The sequence below is a fragment of the Mustelus asterias genome, chromosome 21, assembly GCF_964213995.1.
Source record: "Mustelus asterias chromosome 21, sMusAst1.hap1.1, whole genome shotgun sequence".
Taxonomy (NCBI): Eukaryota; Metazoa; Chordata; class Chondrichthyes; order Carcharhiniformes; family Triakidae; genus Mustelus; species Mustelus asterias.
Window position 1 is genome coordinate 75,518,849 of NC_135821.1, and position 14,262 is coordinate 75,533,110.

Consider the following 14,262-nt stretch of genomic DNA (forward strand, 5'->3'; position numbering starts at 1 on the left):
TGAATGTTGTTTAGTTTTTTTTAAGTCTTCAATATTTAAAAGCAGAAAGAATGAGACTCCACATTTGCAAAAGTTACTATTCAGTGTGACGATAATTTTTGGCAGTTCATAGAATCCTCACAGTGAAGAAAGAGGCCATTTGGCCCATCAAGTCTACACTGACTTAGCATCTCCCCCAGGCCCCCGTGCTATCCCCGCAGCCCCATGTGTTTACCCCACTAATACCCCTAACTTGCACAACTTGGGACACTAAGGGACAATTTAGCATGGCCAATCCAGCTAACTTGCACATCTTTGGAGTAAGGGTGGAAACCGGAGCACCCAGAGGAAACCCACGGGGAGAACGTGCAAACTCCACACAGTCACCCAAGGCTGGAATCGAACCCAGGGCCCTGGCGCTGTGCGGCAGCGGTGCTAACCACTGTGCCACCGTTAATTTGAGACTTAACATGATGTAAAAACATTCTTAGTCTGGAATAGACAAACCCTAAGTTTTGTGGTGGTTCTGGTCCGTGTCCGTGATGTCAGTGCAGGAAACTTCAACTCTTCATTTGAAAGGAGAGTCAGACGGTACAATGCCTTTCTGGTACAGATTCAGGAAGAGCAGTGCATCTGGAACAGCATCTTCCATATTTCCACATTTAACTGCTTGTGTGATTGCTCCAAGTTGCTGTCCAATTTGTACGTAACTAACAGGGAGCATGCGGAACCTTACTATTATTTCAAAAGCAAAATCTCTCCCCATCTGTTTCCCTGTAGAAAGGTTTGATGTGCTGGAAAAAGAGTTTAGTTTTTCCAGTGTAATTACAATTGTTCTTTTCCTTCCTGCACACTGTCCCTGACTGACTGAGAGTGGCCTATCTGCTTCCAGGTTCCTGGCAATGTCTTTTTGATCCAGGTATGGCCATTAGGTGCATCGATGTACAGTGACCATTACATATCCTGCCGTTACTCTAAGAGCTTCTGCAATGCAAGTGAAATGTGAAATTCTACTAAGAGTGTGACGGAAGCAGGATCAATTGAGGCTTTTAAAAAGGAATTTGATCACTGTCTGAAGGGGAATATTGCTAGGATATGGGGATAAGAAAGGGGAATGTCGCTAGATGCTCATTCAGAGGGCCAGCACAAACAGTGGGCAAATGGCCGACTGTGTTGTCACCATTTTACGAAAGTAAAAATCACAAATCTTTCCAATGATTTTTCCCTCTTGTATCCTTTCCAGAATTGTTTCCTTTCGTGACCCTGGTTTTTTAAAAAAAAAATCTCTCTCAGGTGATGATGTGTCTGGCAAGTGTCTAGTCATGGTGCTCCAGCTGTCTGATGCATCAGCCAGACCTTTCCTGACGAGGATCATCCTATGCTCGGATAGACGGCTGGTCACATTGGGGTAAAATTCCACAGGCATTGATGGTGTATTAGAACCAATTCCAAGCAGTCATGCATCATGCATGGCAGTGTTGTAAATGCCCACAGGGCATATCATTGTTCAGCTATCTCTCTCCATGGGTGCTATTGGTTCATGAAATTCTCTACCCCAGAGCGTTGTGGCTGCTCCATCATTGGATATATTTAAAACTGAGCTGGACGGAGTTTTGATCTCAGGGAATCGAGGGGTACGGAGAGCGAGTGGGAAAGTGGAGTTGAGGCAGAAAGTCCTGACCTATTGGATGGCGGAGCAAGCTCGATTGGTCGATAAGACTCTCTCCTGCTTCTATTTCTTATCAAGAGCTGAAAGCCTAACTGATATTTTGCCACTCCTTAATTAGTTGGGTGGTTGATGGAATTAAACTTGCAAGACTGCTGGGATAGAGTGTGGGAGGGGGCGAACTGGATTGACCTGCACCGAGACAGCAGTGTAATCATCATAGAATCCCTACAGTGCAGAAGGAGGTTATTTGGCCCATTGAATCCGCACCAACAACAATCCCACCCAGACCCTATCCCCGAAATCCCACATATTTACCCTGCTAATCCCTCTACCATATACATCCCAGGACACTAAGGGTCAATTTAACATAGCCAGTCAACCTAACCTGCACACCTTTGGGAGGAAACCGGAGCATCCGGAGGAAACCCACGCAGACATAAGAACATAAGAAATAGGAGCAGGAGTAGGCCATCTGGCCCTTCGAGCCTGCCCTGCCATTCAACAAGATCATGGCTGATCTGAAGCGAATCAGTTCCACTTACCCGCTTGCTCCCCATAACCCCTAATTCCCTTATCGATCGTAAAACTATCTACCCGTGATTTAAACATATTCAACGAGGAAGCCTCCACCACTTCAATGGGCAGAGAATTCCAGAGATTCACTACCCTCTGAGAGAAGAAGTTCCCCCTCAACTCTGTTCTGAACCGCCCCCCCCTTATTTTGAGGCTGTGCCCTCTAGTTCTGGTTTCCCTTCTAAGTGGAAAGAATCTCTCCACCTCTACCCTATCCAGCCCCTTCATTATCTTATATGTCTCTATAAGATCACCCTAGATCACAGGGAGAACGTGCAGACTCCGCACAGACAGTGACCCAAGCCGGGAATTGAACCCAGGTCCCTGGAGCTGTGAGGCAGCAGTGCTAACCAGTGTGCCACCATGCCACCCTAATAACTCTGATTCTGCGTTCACCCTCACACCTGCCTGAGCTAATTCAGTGGAAATCATTGATGAAGTTGGGGATTTGGATGGCTGAGGGTAATATTCGTTCTAATACACTGTGTGTGTAATAAAATGATGTGGCTGTTCTCTGCTCCGAAACTCAAAGGGCAGCATTATCCATCAATCACTTGATTATGATGGCTTGATAAAGGGGTTGTGAAACATACTCGGTCCACATTGGTTATTTTCTGTGTTAATTGTGAAAATGTTACAACTTCCAACAATACTAGAATCTTGTTCAGTTACCACGTACATTCTGGGACTTTACCCTGGATAACATACTGCACACGACAAAATACGTGATTATTTGTTTCAGCCAAGTACGACAGGAGAGCAAAAAACAAAACCAACACAGAACAGCGTTCGGGAGCTTCGAGGACTCGGGCTGTCGCCAGATTTAGTAAGTGAGAAATAATATCCCACTTTAAACAGCTTCACTAGTGTAATCGGGAGTCAGTCACTGCTCAAGGTTTGTGCAAAATTGCAAACTTCAGGACTAAAAATACTTGTTCAATTGCTGGCAAATTATCAACTCCTCGATTAACCCTAGTGACCTTACCAGTTGTAAAACAAAAAGTTAACCATTTTCAAAGTTATTTGAGTTCAGTGCTGTATTGTCTGAAACCCAGTTGTTCTAGTTGTGACAAAAAAAAAAATTGAGTTGCTCGCGAACTCACGGTGGGAACTGTTCCTATGCCACAGAGCCAATGATTTTACTATTTTTAAGCAGAGGGAAAGAAATGTTGAGGTCAGAACACTCCCCGTTGGCTGCAGTTTGTGTCAATCACAGCCTGCTCTCACCCTGAGCAGGTGGATAGACAACGCTCTGTCACTGCCGACCTGCAAAGAATGTTAGCTTGGCAAATTCCAAATGATAATGTACCCAAAGAGAAAATGCTGGAAAATCTCAGCGGGTCTGGCAGCATCTGTAAGGAGAGAAAAGAGCTGACGTTTCGAGTCCAGATGATCCTTTGTCAAAGCTTTGATAAAAGATTGTCTGGACTCGAAACGTCAGCTCTTTTCTCTCCTTCCAGATGAATCGTAGAATCATAGAAACCCTACAGTGCAGAAGGAGGCCATTCGGCCCATCGAGTCTGCACCGACCACAATCCCACCCAGGCCCTACCCGCTAATCATGATGCTGCCAGACCTGCTGAGATTTTCCAGCGTTTTCTCTTTTGCTTTCAGATTCCAGCATCCGCAGTAATTTGCCTTGATCCAAATGGTAATGTGTTAGATTTGAGACAAGCAGGGGAAAGCTTAAAAAATTGGAAGGTACAGAAAGGCAAATGAGAAGGTAGGAGAGAGAAAATAAAGAGGAAAAAAACAGGGAGAGGAAAAGAGGTTTAAAAAAAAAAGGAGGGGACTGAGCAAGGTTAAACTGAAGGTGAAGGTGGGGGGTGGTTTGGGGATTTCAGAATTGAGGGAGGAGACATGGGAGTACACACAAAAAAGATACAGTTGTGCGTGAGAGGGTACGGACATGAAAGGCAGGAGAGACACCAATGGATAAGTGAAGGAGGTGAGAGACAGTAATTTCAGGGAAAGCGATAGGCGAAGAAGAGAAGCAGGAGGAAGACGTGTAATAAGATGTGTAGGTTAGGTGGATTGGCCATGCTACATTGCCCCTTAGTGTCCCAAGATGTGTAAGTTAGGGGGAATTAGCAGGCTAAAGATGTAGGGTTATGGGGATCGGGCCTGTGTAAGATGCTCTGTTGGAGAGTCGGTACAGACTCGATGGGCCAAATGGCCTCCACCTGCACTGTGGGGACTCTTAAAACAAAGAGAGTTCCATATAAAATTTGACTTGTCATTATTCTTCAGCATGATTACTTTGGACCTTAAATAGTTCTGCTGATGAATCAATCTGTCACTATCCAACAAATTTACCAACTCAAAACTAATCTGTTGTATCGCTCTGGGCTGCTGATGTTTAATTTGTAGCAATGGGCTTCAGTCAGTGGGTTGTCATTGAAAGTGAGAGTCAAAACTGTTCTGTTCATGACACACATCGAAAAATAACGTCAACCACAATGATTTAGAAGATGTAACCTGGGAACACTTTACACTGTAAGTTACGTTGTTCATTCTTCCAAAATACTGGCCTGCCCTACATTGTTCCATTTTGCTGCTTTTGCATTTTATTGTGTTTATTACGTTGAAGGATGTTTGTGCTGGAGATGGTGAACATTTCTGACTTTATAGTGATGGCGTCAAATAATCTGCCCTCCATGGGACCTTCCCATCGTAAAGTACTCTTGACCAATAGAGGTTCAAAACATCTTGATTGTATTTCATCAGCTAACACACATTGAAACGAAAAGAGTGAATACGCTCTACTGACTTGTCATCCACCCCCTCAGATGCATCAGTGAAAGCAGAAATCATTCTCCTTTGGTTGTGGTGTATTTATCCGACCTTTTAATGAACTCTGTTTCTCTTGTTGCCTTAACTGTTTCTGTAGATTGTTTGCCGGTGTACAACTCCCATGGAGAAGTCTGTAAAAGAAAAGATCTCTATGTTCTGCCATGTAGAACCCGAACAGGTAAAATTAAAAGCAGACGTTATTTCATGGAGAGAAAAGGGTCAGATGCTGGAAATCGGAAATAAAAACAGGAATGCTGGAAATAGCAGGCCCAGCAACATCTGCGGAGAGGGAACCGGAGTAAATGGACAGAATTCGTGCCGGTAGAATCTTCTGGTCCCGCCAACAGCGAATGCCTACCATGAGTTTCTGGGGGGTGGGGGGCAGGAGGCAGGGGGGGGGGGGCGGGGTGCATACAGTGGGACAATGTTGACAGTGATTGGACCAGAAGATCCCACCACCAGCCAATGGCAGGCTGTCTCCGCATGGGCAGCACGGTGGTTAGTGCTGCTGCCTCACAGCACCAGGGACCCGGGTTCGATTCCAACCTTGGGTCACTTTCTGGGTAGAGTTTGCATGTTCTCCCCGTGTCTGCGTGGGTTTCCTCCGGGTGCTCCGGTTTCCTCACATACTCCAAAGATGTGCAGGTTAGGTGAATTGGTCATGATAAATTCTCCCTCAGTGAACCCGAACAGGCGCCAGAGTGTGGCGACTAGGGGATTTTCACAGTAACTTTATTGCAGTGTTAATATAAGCCTACTTGTGACGAATAAATAAACTCTACAAAACACGCCGCAGGAATGTGGTAAATCCTATCCAACATTTCCGGTTGACAATTTTCCGAATGCTGAAATCATCAGCCTGAAATATTATTTCTTTTTTTCTCTCCATAGATGTTGCCTGATCTGCTGAGTGTTTCCCAGCAGTTTTGGTGACTTTGACTAGAGTACGCTTACTGTAATGAATGCTGTCACTTTTTGAGGCTGGTTAATTAAACCTTAATATGTCAACAATCAACTTCTTGCATTCTCCTTTCTCTCTGAATGCAGGCAGGAGCAGTGGATGTAATGCAGAAGGCTGATAAAGGGGGACAAGTCATTGAGATTGCGTTTATACTCCACAGCAACTAGCCTTATGTTTCTCTGTCACTGGTGCCAAAACTCTTTAGCAGTTCAATGCTCCATCACAGTGGCACAGTGGTTAGAGCTGCTGCCTCACAGCGGCAGACACCCGGGTTCAATTCCGGCCTTGGGTCACTGTCTGTGTGGAGTTTGCACATTCTCTCTGTGTCTGCGTGGGTTTCCTCCAGGTGCTCTAGTTTCCTCCCACAGTCCAAAGATGTGTGGGTTAGGTTGATTGGCCGTGCCAAATTGCCCCTTTGTGTCAGGAGAATTAGCAGGGTGAATACATGGGGTTACGGGGAATAGGACCTGGGTGGGATTGTTGTTGGTGCAGACTCGAATGGCCTCCTCCTGCGGTATAGGGATTCTATGATACTGTTGTAGGTAAAAAAACCTCTGACACTATTAGTGGACCAAAGTGCAGGTTTATTTTCACAATTGTGGGAGAAGTGAGGTTCCTAACATTGGACCCCCAGCCTTCTCCTCGAACACAAGTAAGAACAGAGTTTATATATGTCCCGGGCCCCACCCCATTACATTGCAATTCTCTAAGATGTCTGTCATTGTTCATGGTGAGATTCTTGTTGCATCAGCAGTATCTTCCTCTGCGTAGTTTGTTCAATCTCCAAGGCCACGATTGTTCGTCATTTATAGCCTTGAAACAACATCACAGGTTTTGCACAAACAAGTTAACTGATATACATACAAGTTTGTATAATACTTTATATCAGTATAAGATGAATAATATATGATGAATATATATATATGAATCTATGGTTATACGATCACAGAAGGCATACATGTCAACTCCATCGTGTTAAACAAAGGTACATGAAAATGGAGACTGTTTAGCTTATTTCGAGCTGGGTTAACCGCGTTCATGAATAACAAGTGGAGACAGCAAGAATAGCTGTTCCTCTTATCTGGTACAGACATGAAAAACACCGAACTCTGACGAAAACATGAACTCTGCAGTGTTCTCAACAAAATCACAGAGTTCGGGTCTTAATGCTTAAGTGTGACAACGTTCATTAACCCATTCCCGACTTCAATACTGTTGGCGTAGTCTCTTACTTGTTCGTGGGATGTGTGTGTCATTGGCTTGGCCAACATTTATTATCCACCCCTAATTGCCCTTGTGTTGGTAGTGGTGGTGAGCTGCCTAGAACTGAGTGGCTTGCTGGGCCATTTCAAAGGGCAGTTCGTCACTGTGGATCTGGAATCACGTGTAGGCCAGAGCGGCTAGGAAAGGTGAATCAGATTGGTTTTTACAAAGTTCTGGTCGTTTCATGATCATTATAGTGTGACTGGCAATTTATTCCAAATTTATTAATTAATTGAATTTAAGTTCCCCCAGCTGTTGTGGTGGGCTTTGAGCTTGTGTCTCTGGAGGATTTATTCAGGCCTCTAGATTTCTATTGCAGTAACATTAACACTTTGCTACTGCCCCATAGGGATTTAAATGTTTGGAAATGGGAATGCCAGTATCTTTTTTTCTGTAGAGTAAGGTCTGCTTTCTGCTTACAGAGCCGCTGTTGTATTTGTTGTGCCAACGTGATGCTGGTATTACAGTAAAGTCAAGCTAGAAAGAGGGCAGATTAATTCAAGAGTCACCTGAAAGTCAACAACAGACGCAACATGTGTAGAAGTTCCTGTGAACTGTCTTGGGAGGTTTTGCTGCAGGAAAGGAGTTATACATTTAGCATTTTTTAATGTCGAGATCTGTGCCAGAACACTTTGCACATTGTAAAAGGACACCATCAGGATGCATAAGAATTTTGTTTTGGTTTTTATTTATTTAAAGATACCTCTCCTAATTGCTCTCCAGAGAAGTAGAGGTGGCACTCATTAATGGGCGCATAAGAACTAGCGATGGAATGGCTAATTTCATGGTGTATAAAGTTTCTTTGAATCTTGGCTATGGTTTGAGTAGCAGTCGCGCAAGAACTCACCAGTAAAGAAATCAGTTGGACTCGAAACGTTAACTCTGTTTCTCTCCGCGGATGTTGTCAGATCTGCTGGGTTTTTCCAGCATTTTCTGCTTTTGTTTCTGATTTCCAGCACCTGCAGTATTTTGCTTTTATTTCAGTGATTCACCCAAGTTGCCTTTATATATGATTACATAGGATCTACCCAGTGAGTGTCCACTTTGTCTCTGCTTACGTTCCACTCGAGCCTCCTCCCATCTTTTGTCTTCCAAATCTACCAGTGTGAACAAGTATCTTGACACCATCTAGGACAAAGCAGCCCGCTTGATTGGCACGCCAGTCACAAACACTCACTCCCTCCACCACTGACAAACAGTGGCTGCTGTGTGCACTATCTACAAGATGCTCTGCAGGAACTCACCAAGGTTCCTCAGACAGTGCCTTCCAAACTTGCGATCACTGCCATCTAGAAGGGCAAAGGCAGCAGATACATGGGAACACCACAAAGTTCCCTTCCAAGTCACTCACCATCCTGACTTGGAGATGTATTGAAGTTCCTTCACTGTCGCTGGGTCACCCCTAACAGCACTGTGGGTGCATCTACACCATGTAGATTGCAGCAATTCAAGATGGCAACTCCCCAGCACCTTCTCAAGGGTAATTAGGGATGGGCAATAAATGCTGGCCTAGCCAGTGATGCCCACATCTCATAAGTTAATTAAAAAATTTACTCCCTCCTCATGTGCTTGTCGAACTTCCTCTGAAATGCATCTATATTATTCACCTCAATTCCTACAGTGGAATAAATTTCACATTCTCACCACTCACTGGATGAAGAAGTTGCTTCTCCATTCCCTGTTGGATTTCTTGTTGACTATATTAAACTGATGGCCTCTAGTTATGCTCTTCCCACAAGAGGAAACATTCTCTCTGTATCCACGCTTGCCAAAACACGGTGGCACAGTGGTTAGCACTGCTGCCTCACAGGGTCCCAGGTTTGATTCCTGGCTTGGGTCACTGTCTGTGCGGAGTTTGCACGTTCTCTCCTTATCTGCATGGGTTTCCTCCGGGTTCTCCAGTTTCCTCCCACAGTCCGAAAGACGTGCTGGTTAGGGTGCATTGCCTATGCTAAATTCTCCCTCAGTGTACCCGAGCAGGCGCCGGAGTTTGGCAACTTCATTGCAGTGTTTTGTAAGCCTACCTGTGAAACTAATAATTTTTTTTTGAAAAAACCTTCCTAACCTTTATTAGATCAAGCCTCAGGCATTTCTTTCAAGAGACTAAGGAGTCAGCCTATCAATCCTGACCTGATATTTATGCCCACACGTTTCTGGCATCACCCGTCAGATAATTCACCTCCTAGTTGGCAATATTCAAACATTCTTGGCAGAGTCTGTGGAGCATCTCAAAGGAAGAGGAATCTTAGAAAGGGGAGAACAACCTGCAGAAAAATCTGGTGAGGCATTGTGCCTGCAATGTTCTTTAGTTTTCTCAATTTAATCAGTCTGAATCATAGAATCCTACAGTGCAGAAGGAGGCCATTTGGCCCATCGAACCTGCACGGACCACAATCCCACCCAGGCCCCTCCCCGTAACCCCATGCATTTTGCCCCAGCTAATCCCCCTGACATTAAGGGGCAATTTAGCACGGCCAACCCACCTAACCTGCACATCTTTGGATTAAAGATAAATATTGATTTTTAAACAAATTCTCCTCGCATCATTTTTTGAAAAGGCTGTTTTGAAATGTTTGCAGTGAAATTGTCATGGGGCTACTTCTGCCGGTGACGCTTCAGACATTTCTTTTCCAACTCTTCCTGTCGTTGGGCATTTTACAGTCTCGGGTTACATATTCATGGTGTTTATCGAGATTGATATTTTTCTCTAATTACCTTCAATAGTTCTGTTTGATTTCAGGTCATTTGTGTGTATGACGTCTGCTCCCTCTACCGAGTTCCCTTGTTACTCGAAGCTGAAGGTGTCGTGGGCTATTTTAAGGACAGGCTCAACCTCGAATTCGAAGCGAAGCCCAGAAAACTACTAAACAAGTGGAAGGATATGGCAGATAGGTACAGCAATTCTCTCTGTCTGCGGTAAAAAAGATACTTTCATTTTAGACAGTAACAGGCTCATTTCCTCACAAGAATACATAGATTTGTTGTTTCTCGGTTTGTGTTCAAAGTGTAGGAATCCAGGGCCTCATTGAGTAACCTTTCACCTTTTGATATGTCCACATGGTTTTCATACGATCAGGTTTGATTAATTTGCTTTTTAATTATTCATATGAGTGGACTTCAAGAAAAATATATTTAACCCGTCACTCACCTGCGAAGCGTACTCAGTAATTAGTACATTAACTAGAGTTTTATGGTTTAATAAAACAGCTATTTTTGTTGGTTAGAGAGAGAATGAGTATTTTTTAAATATTCTTGTTATTTGATGACCTATCGTTATTAGTACCTTTTGAACTTTCTTTGTGTGGTTTATCTGTTTATGGATTGATACTGAGGGAGATCTGGATTCTGAATAGTTATGCCACTGAATAGGATGGGAAAGATATATTGGCCTTGGGTAGGGGGCAGCATTAGTTCACTAGACTGGTAATTGGACTCAGAGTTAAGCTACAAGAAGAGTTTAAATAGATTAGGGTTGTCCTAAGCGGCATTTAGAAGGATGGGATGATTTGATCAAAGTTTTCAAGATATTAAGGGGAGCGGATGGGCTTGTTGGAGATAAACTATTTCCACTGGATGGAGAGTCTAGGATTAGGGGAACATGGTCAAAAATTAAAGCTGGATCTTTCACAAATAAAAGTAGGAAATACTTCCACAGACAAAGAGTGCAGAGGAGATTTATCAGGATGCTGCCTGGTTTGGAGGGTAGGTCTTATGAGGAAAGGTTGAGGGAGCTAGGGCTGTTCTCTCTGGAGTGGAGGAGGCTGAGGGGAGACTTAATAGAGGTTTATAAAATGATGAAGGGGATAGATAGAGTGAACGTTCAAAGACTATTTCCTCGGGTGGATGGAGCTATTACAAGGGGGCATAATTATAGGGTTCATGGTGGGAGATATAGGAAGGATATCAGAGGTAGGTTCTTTACGCAGAGAGTGGTTGGGGTGTGGAATGGACTGCCTGCAGTGATAGTGGAGTCAGACACTTTAGGAACATTTAAGCGGTTATTGGATAGGCACATGGAGCACACCAGGATGATAGGGAGTGGGATAGCTTGATCTTGGTTGCAGATAAAGCTCGGCACAACATCGTGGGCCGAAGGGCCTGTTCTGTGCTGTACTGTTCTATGTTCTAAAAGTTTGGAACTCTCTTCCACAAAGGGCGGTGGAGTCATAATTTTAATCTTAAGATTGAGTTTTGTTAACCAAAGATGGGTATATGGAGCTAAGTTGCAGATCAGCCATGATATCGCAGAATCCCTACAGTTCAGAAAGGAGGCCATTCAGCCCATCGAGTCTGTACTGACAACAATCCCACCTAGCCCCTATCCCCATAACCCTACTAACACCTGACACTAAGGGGTAATTTATCTGGCCAATCAACCTAAGATGCAACATCTTTGGACTGTGAGAGGAAACCGGAGCACCCAGAGGAAACCCACGCAGCCACAGGGAGAACGTGCAAACTCCACACTGACAGTGACCCAAGTCGGGAATCGAACCCGGGTCCCTGGTGCTGTGGCGCAACTGCGCCACTTAACAGGAATAGGTTGGAAATATAATCCTGCTTTTAAGCAAGTAGGTAAAACAGAAAGGGGGAAGGGAGGCAGCAGCGAAAGAGGTCTGTGATAAGGTGCAAGAAGAAGTCTCACAACACCAGGTTAAAGTCCAACAGGTCTCGGAGCGCTGATCCTTCATCAGGTCACCTATTTACCATTTATATAGACGATCTGGAGGAGGGGACTGAGTGTAGGGTAACAAAGTTTGCAGACGACACAAAGATAAGTGGAAAAGTGAATCGTGTGGAGGGCGTAGAAGGTCTGCAAAGAGATTTGGACAGGCTGAGTGTGTGGGCGAGGATCTGGCAGATGGAGTAGAATGTTAACAAATGCGAGGTTATTCGCTTTGGAAGAAATAATAGCAAATTGGATTATTATCTAAATGGAAAGAAATTACAACATGCTACTGTGCAGAGGGACCTGGGGGTCCTTGTGCATGAGACGCAAAAACCCAGTCTGCAGGTGCAACAGGTGATCAAGAAGGCAAATGGGATGTTGGCCTATATTGCAAGGGGGATAGAATATAAAAGCAGGGATGTCTTGATGCACCTGTACAGGGCATTGGTGAGGCCGCAGCTGGAATACTGTGTGCAGTATTGGTCCCCTTATTTGCGGAAGGATATATTGGCCTTGGAGGGAGTGCAGAGAAGGTTCACCAGGTTGATACCAGAGATGAGGGCTGTTGACTATGAGGAGAGACTGAGCAGATTGGGTTTGTATTCGTTGGAATTTAGAAGGCTGAGATGGGATCTTATAGAGACCTATAAGATAATGAAGGGGCTGGATAGGGTAGAGATGGAGAGATTCTTTCCACTTAGAAAGGAAACTAGAACTAGAGGGCACAGCCTCAAAATAAAGGGGGGTCAGTTTAGGACAGAGTTGAGGAGGAACTTCTTCTCTCAGAGGGTGGTGAATCTCTGGAATTCTCTGCCCACTGAAGTGGTGGAGGCTGCCTCGTTGAATATGTTTAAATCACGGATAGATGGATTCCTGATCGGTAAGGGAATTAGGGGTTATAGGGATCAGGCGGGTAAGTGGAACTGATCCACGTCAGATCAGCCATGATCTTATTGAATGGCGGGGCAGGCTCGAGGGGCTAGATGGCCGACCCCTGCTCCTAGTTCTTATGTTCTTATGAAGGAGCAGGTGCCCCGAGAGCTCGTGCTACCAAATAAACCTGTTGGACTTTAACCTGGTGTTGTGAAACTTCTTCCTGTGCCCATCCCAGTCCAACGCCGGCACCTCCACATGATGTGATAGGATGGGAAGTCGGAGAAATTAAATGACAAACGGGATGACAGTTCAGGGAGAAGTGAAATGAGAATGGGGCAAGGAAAGAAACAAAAAGATAGATTGATTCCAAGTGAGCGTAAATGGATAAAATAAAATAGTCACCAGCAACTGCCAACTGAAAAAGAAGAGACAACGGAATTGTTGAACTTTGTCTTGAGTCAATAGTGCAGTAAAGTGCTGAATTGGAAAATGGGAGATATTGTTCCCTTTTCCAGCCAAGTGTTTAGTTGGTTGCAGTATTGATCTGTTTGGGAGTTGGGGATGCAGCATGCGGTTGATAAGTGAGTCTTGAAGCAAGTCCTTTGTGAAGAGACGCCTCAGACACGGTTCCAGCTGAGTTTGTTTTTTTCAGTCTGACACAACCGGAGCTTGTAAATTCCGTGTGGCAATGCGCTGCGAGAATGCTGTCATGTTGTGATTCCAGTCAGCCAGTGCAATGTATCACACTTGGTTTTGTTACTCTCACCTGCATCATGCCAGAATTCTTCAGCAGCTTTGTGAATTAACTTACCTCCATTGCAGAATCGGGGAGGCAGTGACGTGATGCTATTATCACAGGGCTAGTAATGCAGAGATAATGCTCTGAGGACTCGAGTTTGAATCCCGGCATTTGAAATCTGGAATTAAAAGTCTAATGGACGGCACGGTGGCACAGTGGTTAGCCCTGCTGCCTCACAGCGCCGGGGACCCGGGTTCGATTCCCGGCTTGGGTGACTGTCTGTGTAGAGTTTGCATGTTCTCCCCGTGTCTGCGTGGGTTTCCTCCGGGTGCTCCGGTTTCCTCCCACAGTCTGAAAGACGTGCTGGTTAGGGTGCATTGACCCGAACAGGCGCCGGAGTGTGGTGACTAGGGAAATTTCGCAATAACTTCATGGCAGTTAATATAAGCCTTACTTGTGACCAATAAATAAACTTTATATTAATGATGAAACCATTGTCGTATGTCATAAAAAAAACATCTGGTTCACGAATGTCCTTTAGGGAAGGAAATCTGTCGTCCTTACCTGGTCTGGCCTACTTGTGACTCCATCACTTGCTTTGTTTGAACACCCAGGAAGCACTGAGGGGTGCAATGCCGCAGAACGTACTCTGGGTGGGGACCTTCAATGTCCGTCACCAAGAGTGGCTCGGTAGAACCATCACAGACCGAGCTGGCTGGGTCCTAAAGGACATAACTGCT

At 44.7% G+C, this 14,262-nt stretch overlaps 1 protein-coding gene across 3 annotated transcripts in view; it reads left to right on the top strand.

The window, feature by feature from the left end:
* Positions 1-14,262, top strand: part of LOC144509422 (CTP synthase 1) — a 73,292-nt gene that overhangs the window by 24,243 nt on the left and 34,787 nt on the right. For all 3 annotated transcript variants that reach the window (XM_078238287.1, XM_078238286.1, XM_078238288.1), the window contains exons 6-8: positions 2,964-3,047; positions 5,112-5,192; positions 9,979-10,130. In XM_078238287.1, the coding sequence (XP_078094413.1) occupies positions 2,964-3,047; positions 5,112-5,192; positions 9,979-10,130 (317 nt within the window). The remainder of the gene's footprint in view (positions 1-2,963; positions 3,048-5,111; positions 5,193-9,978; positions 10,131-14,262) is intronic.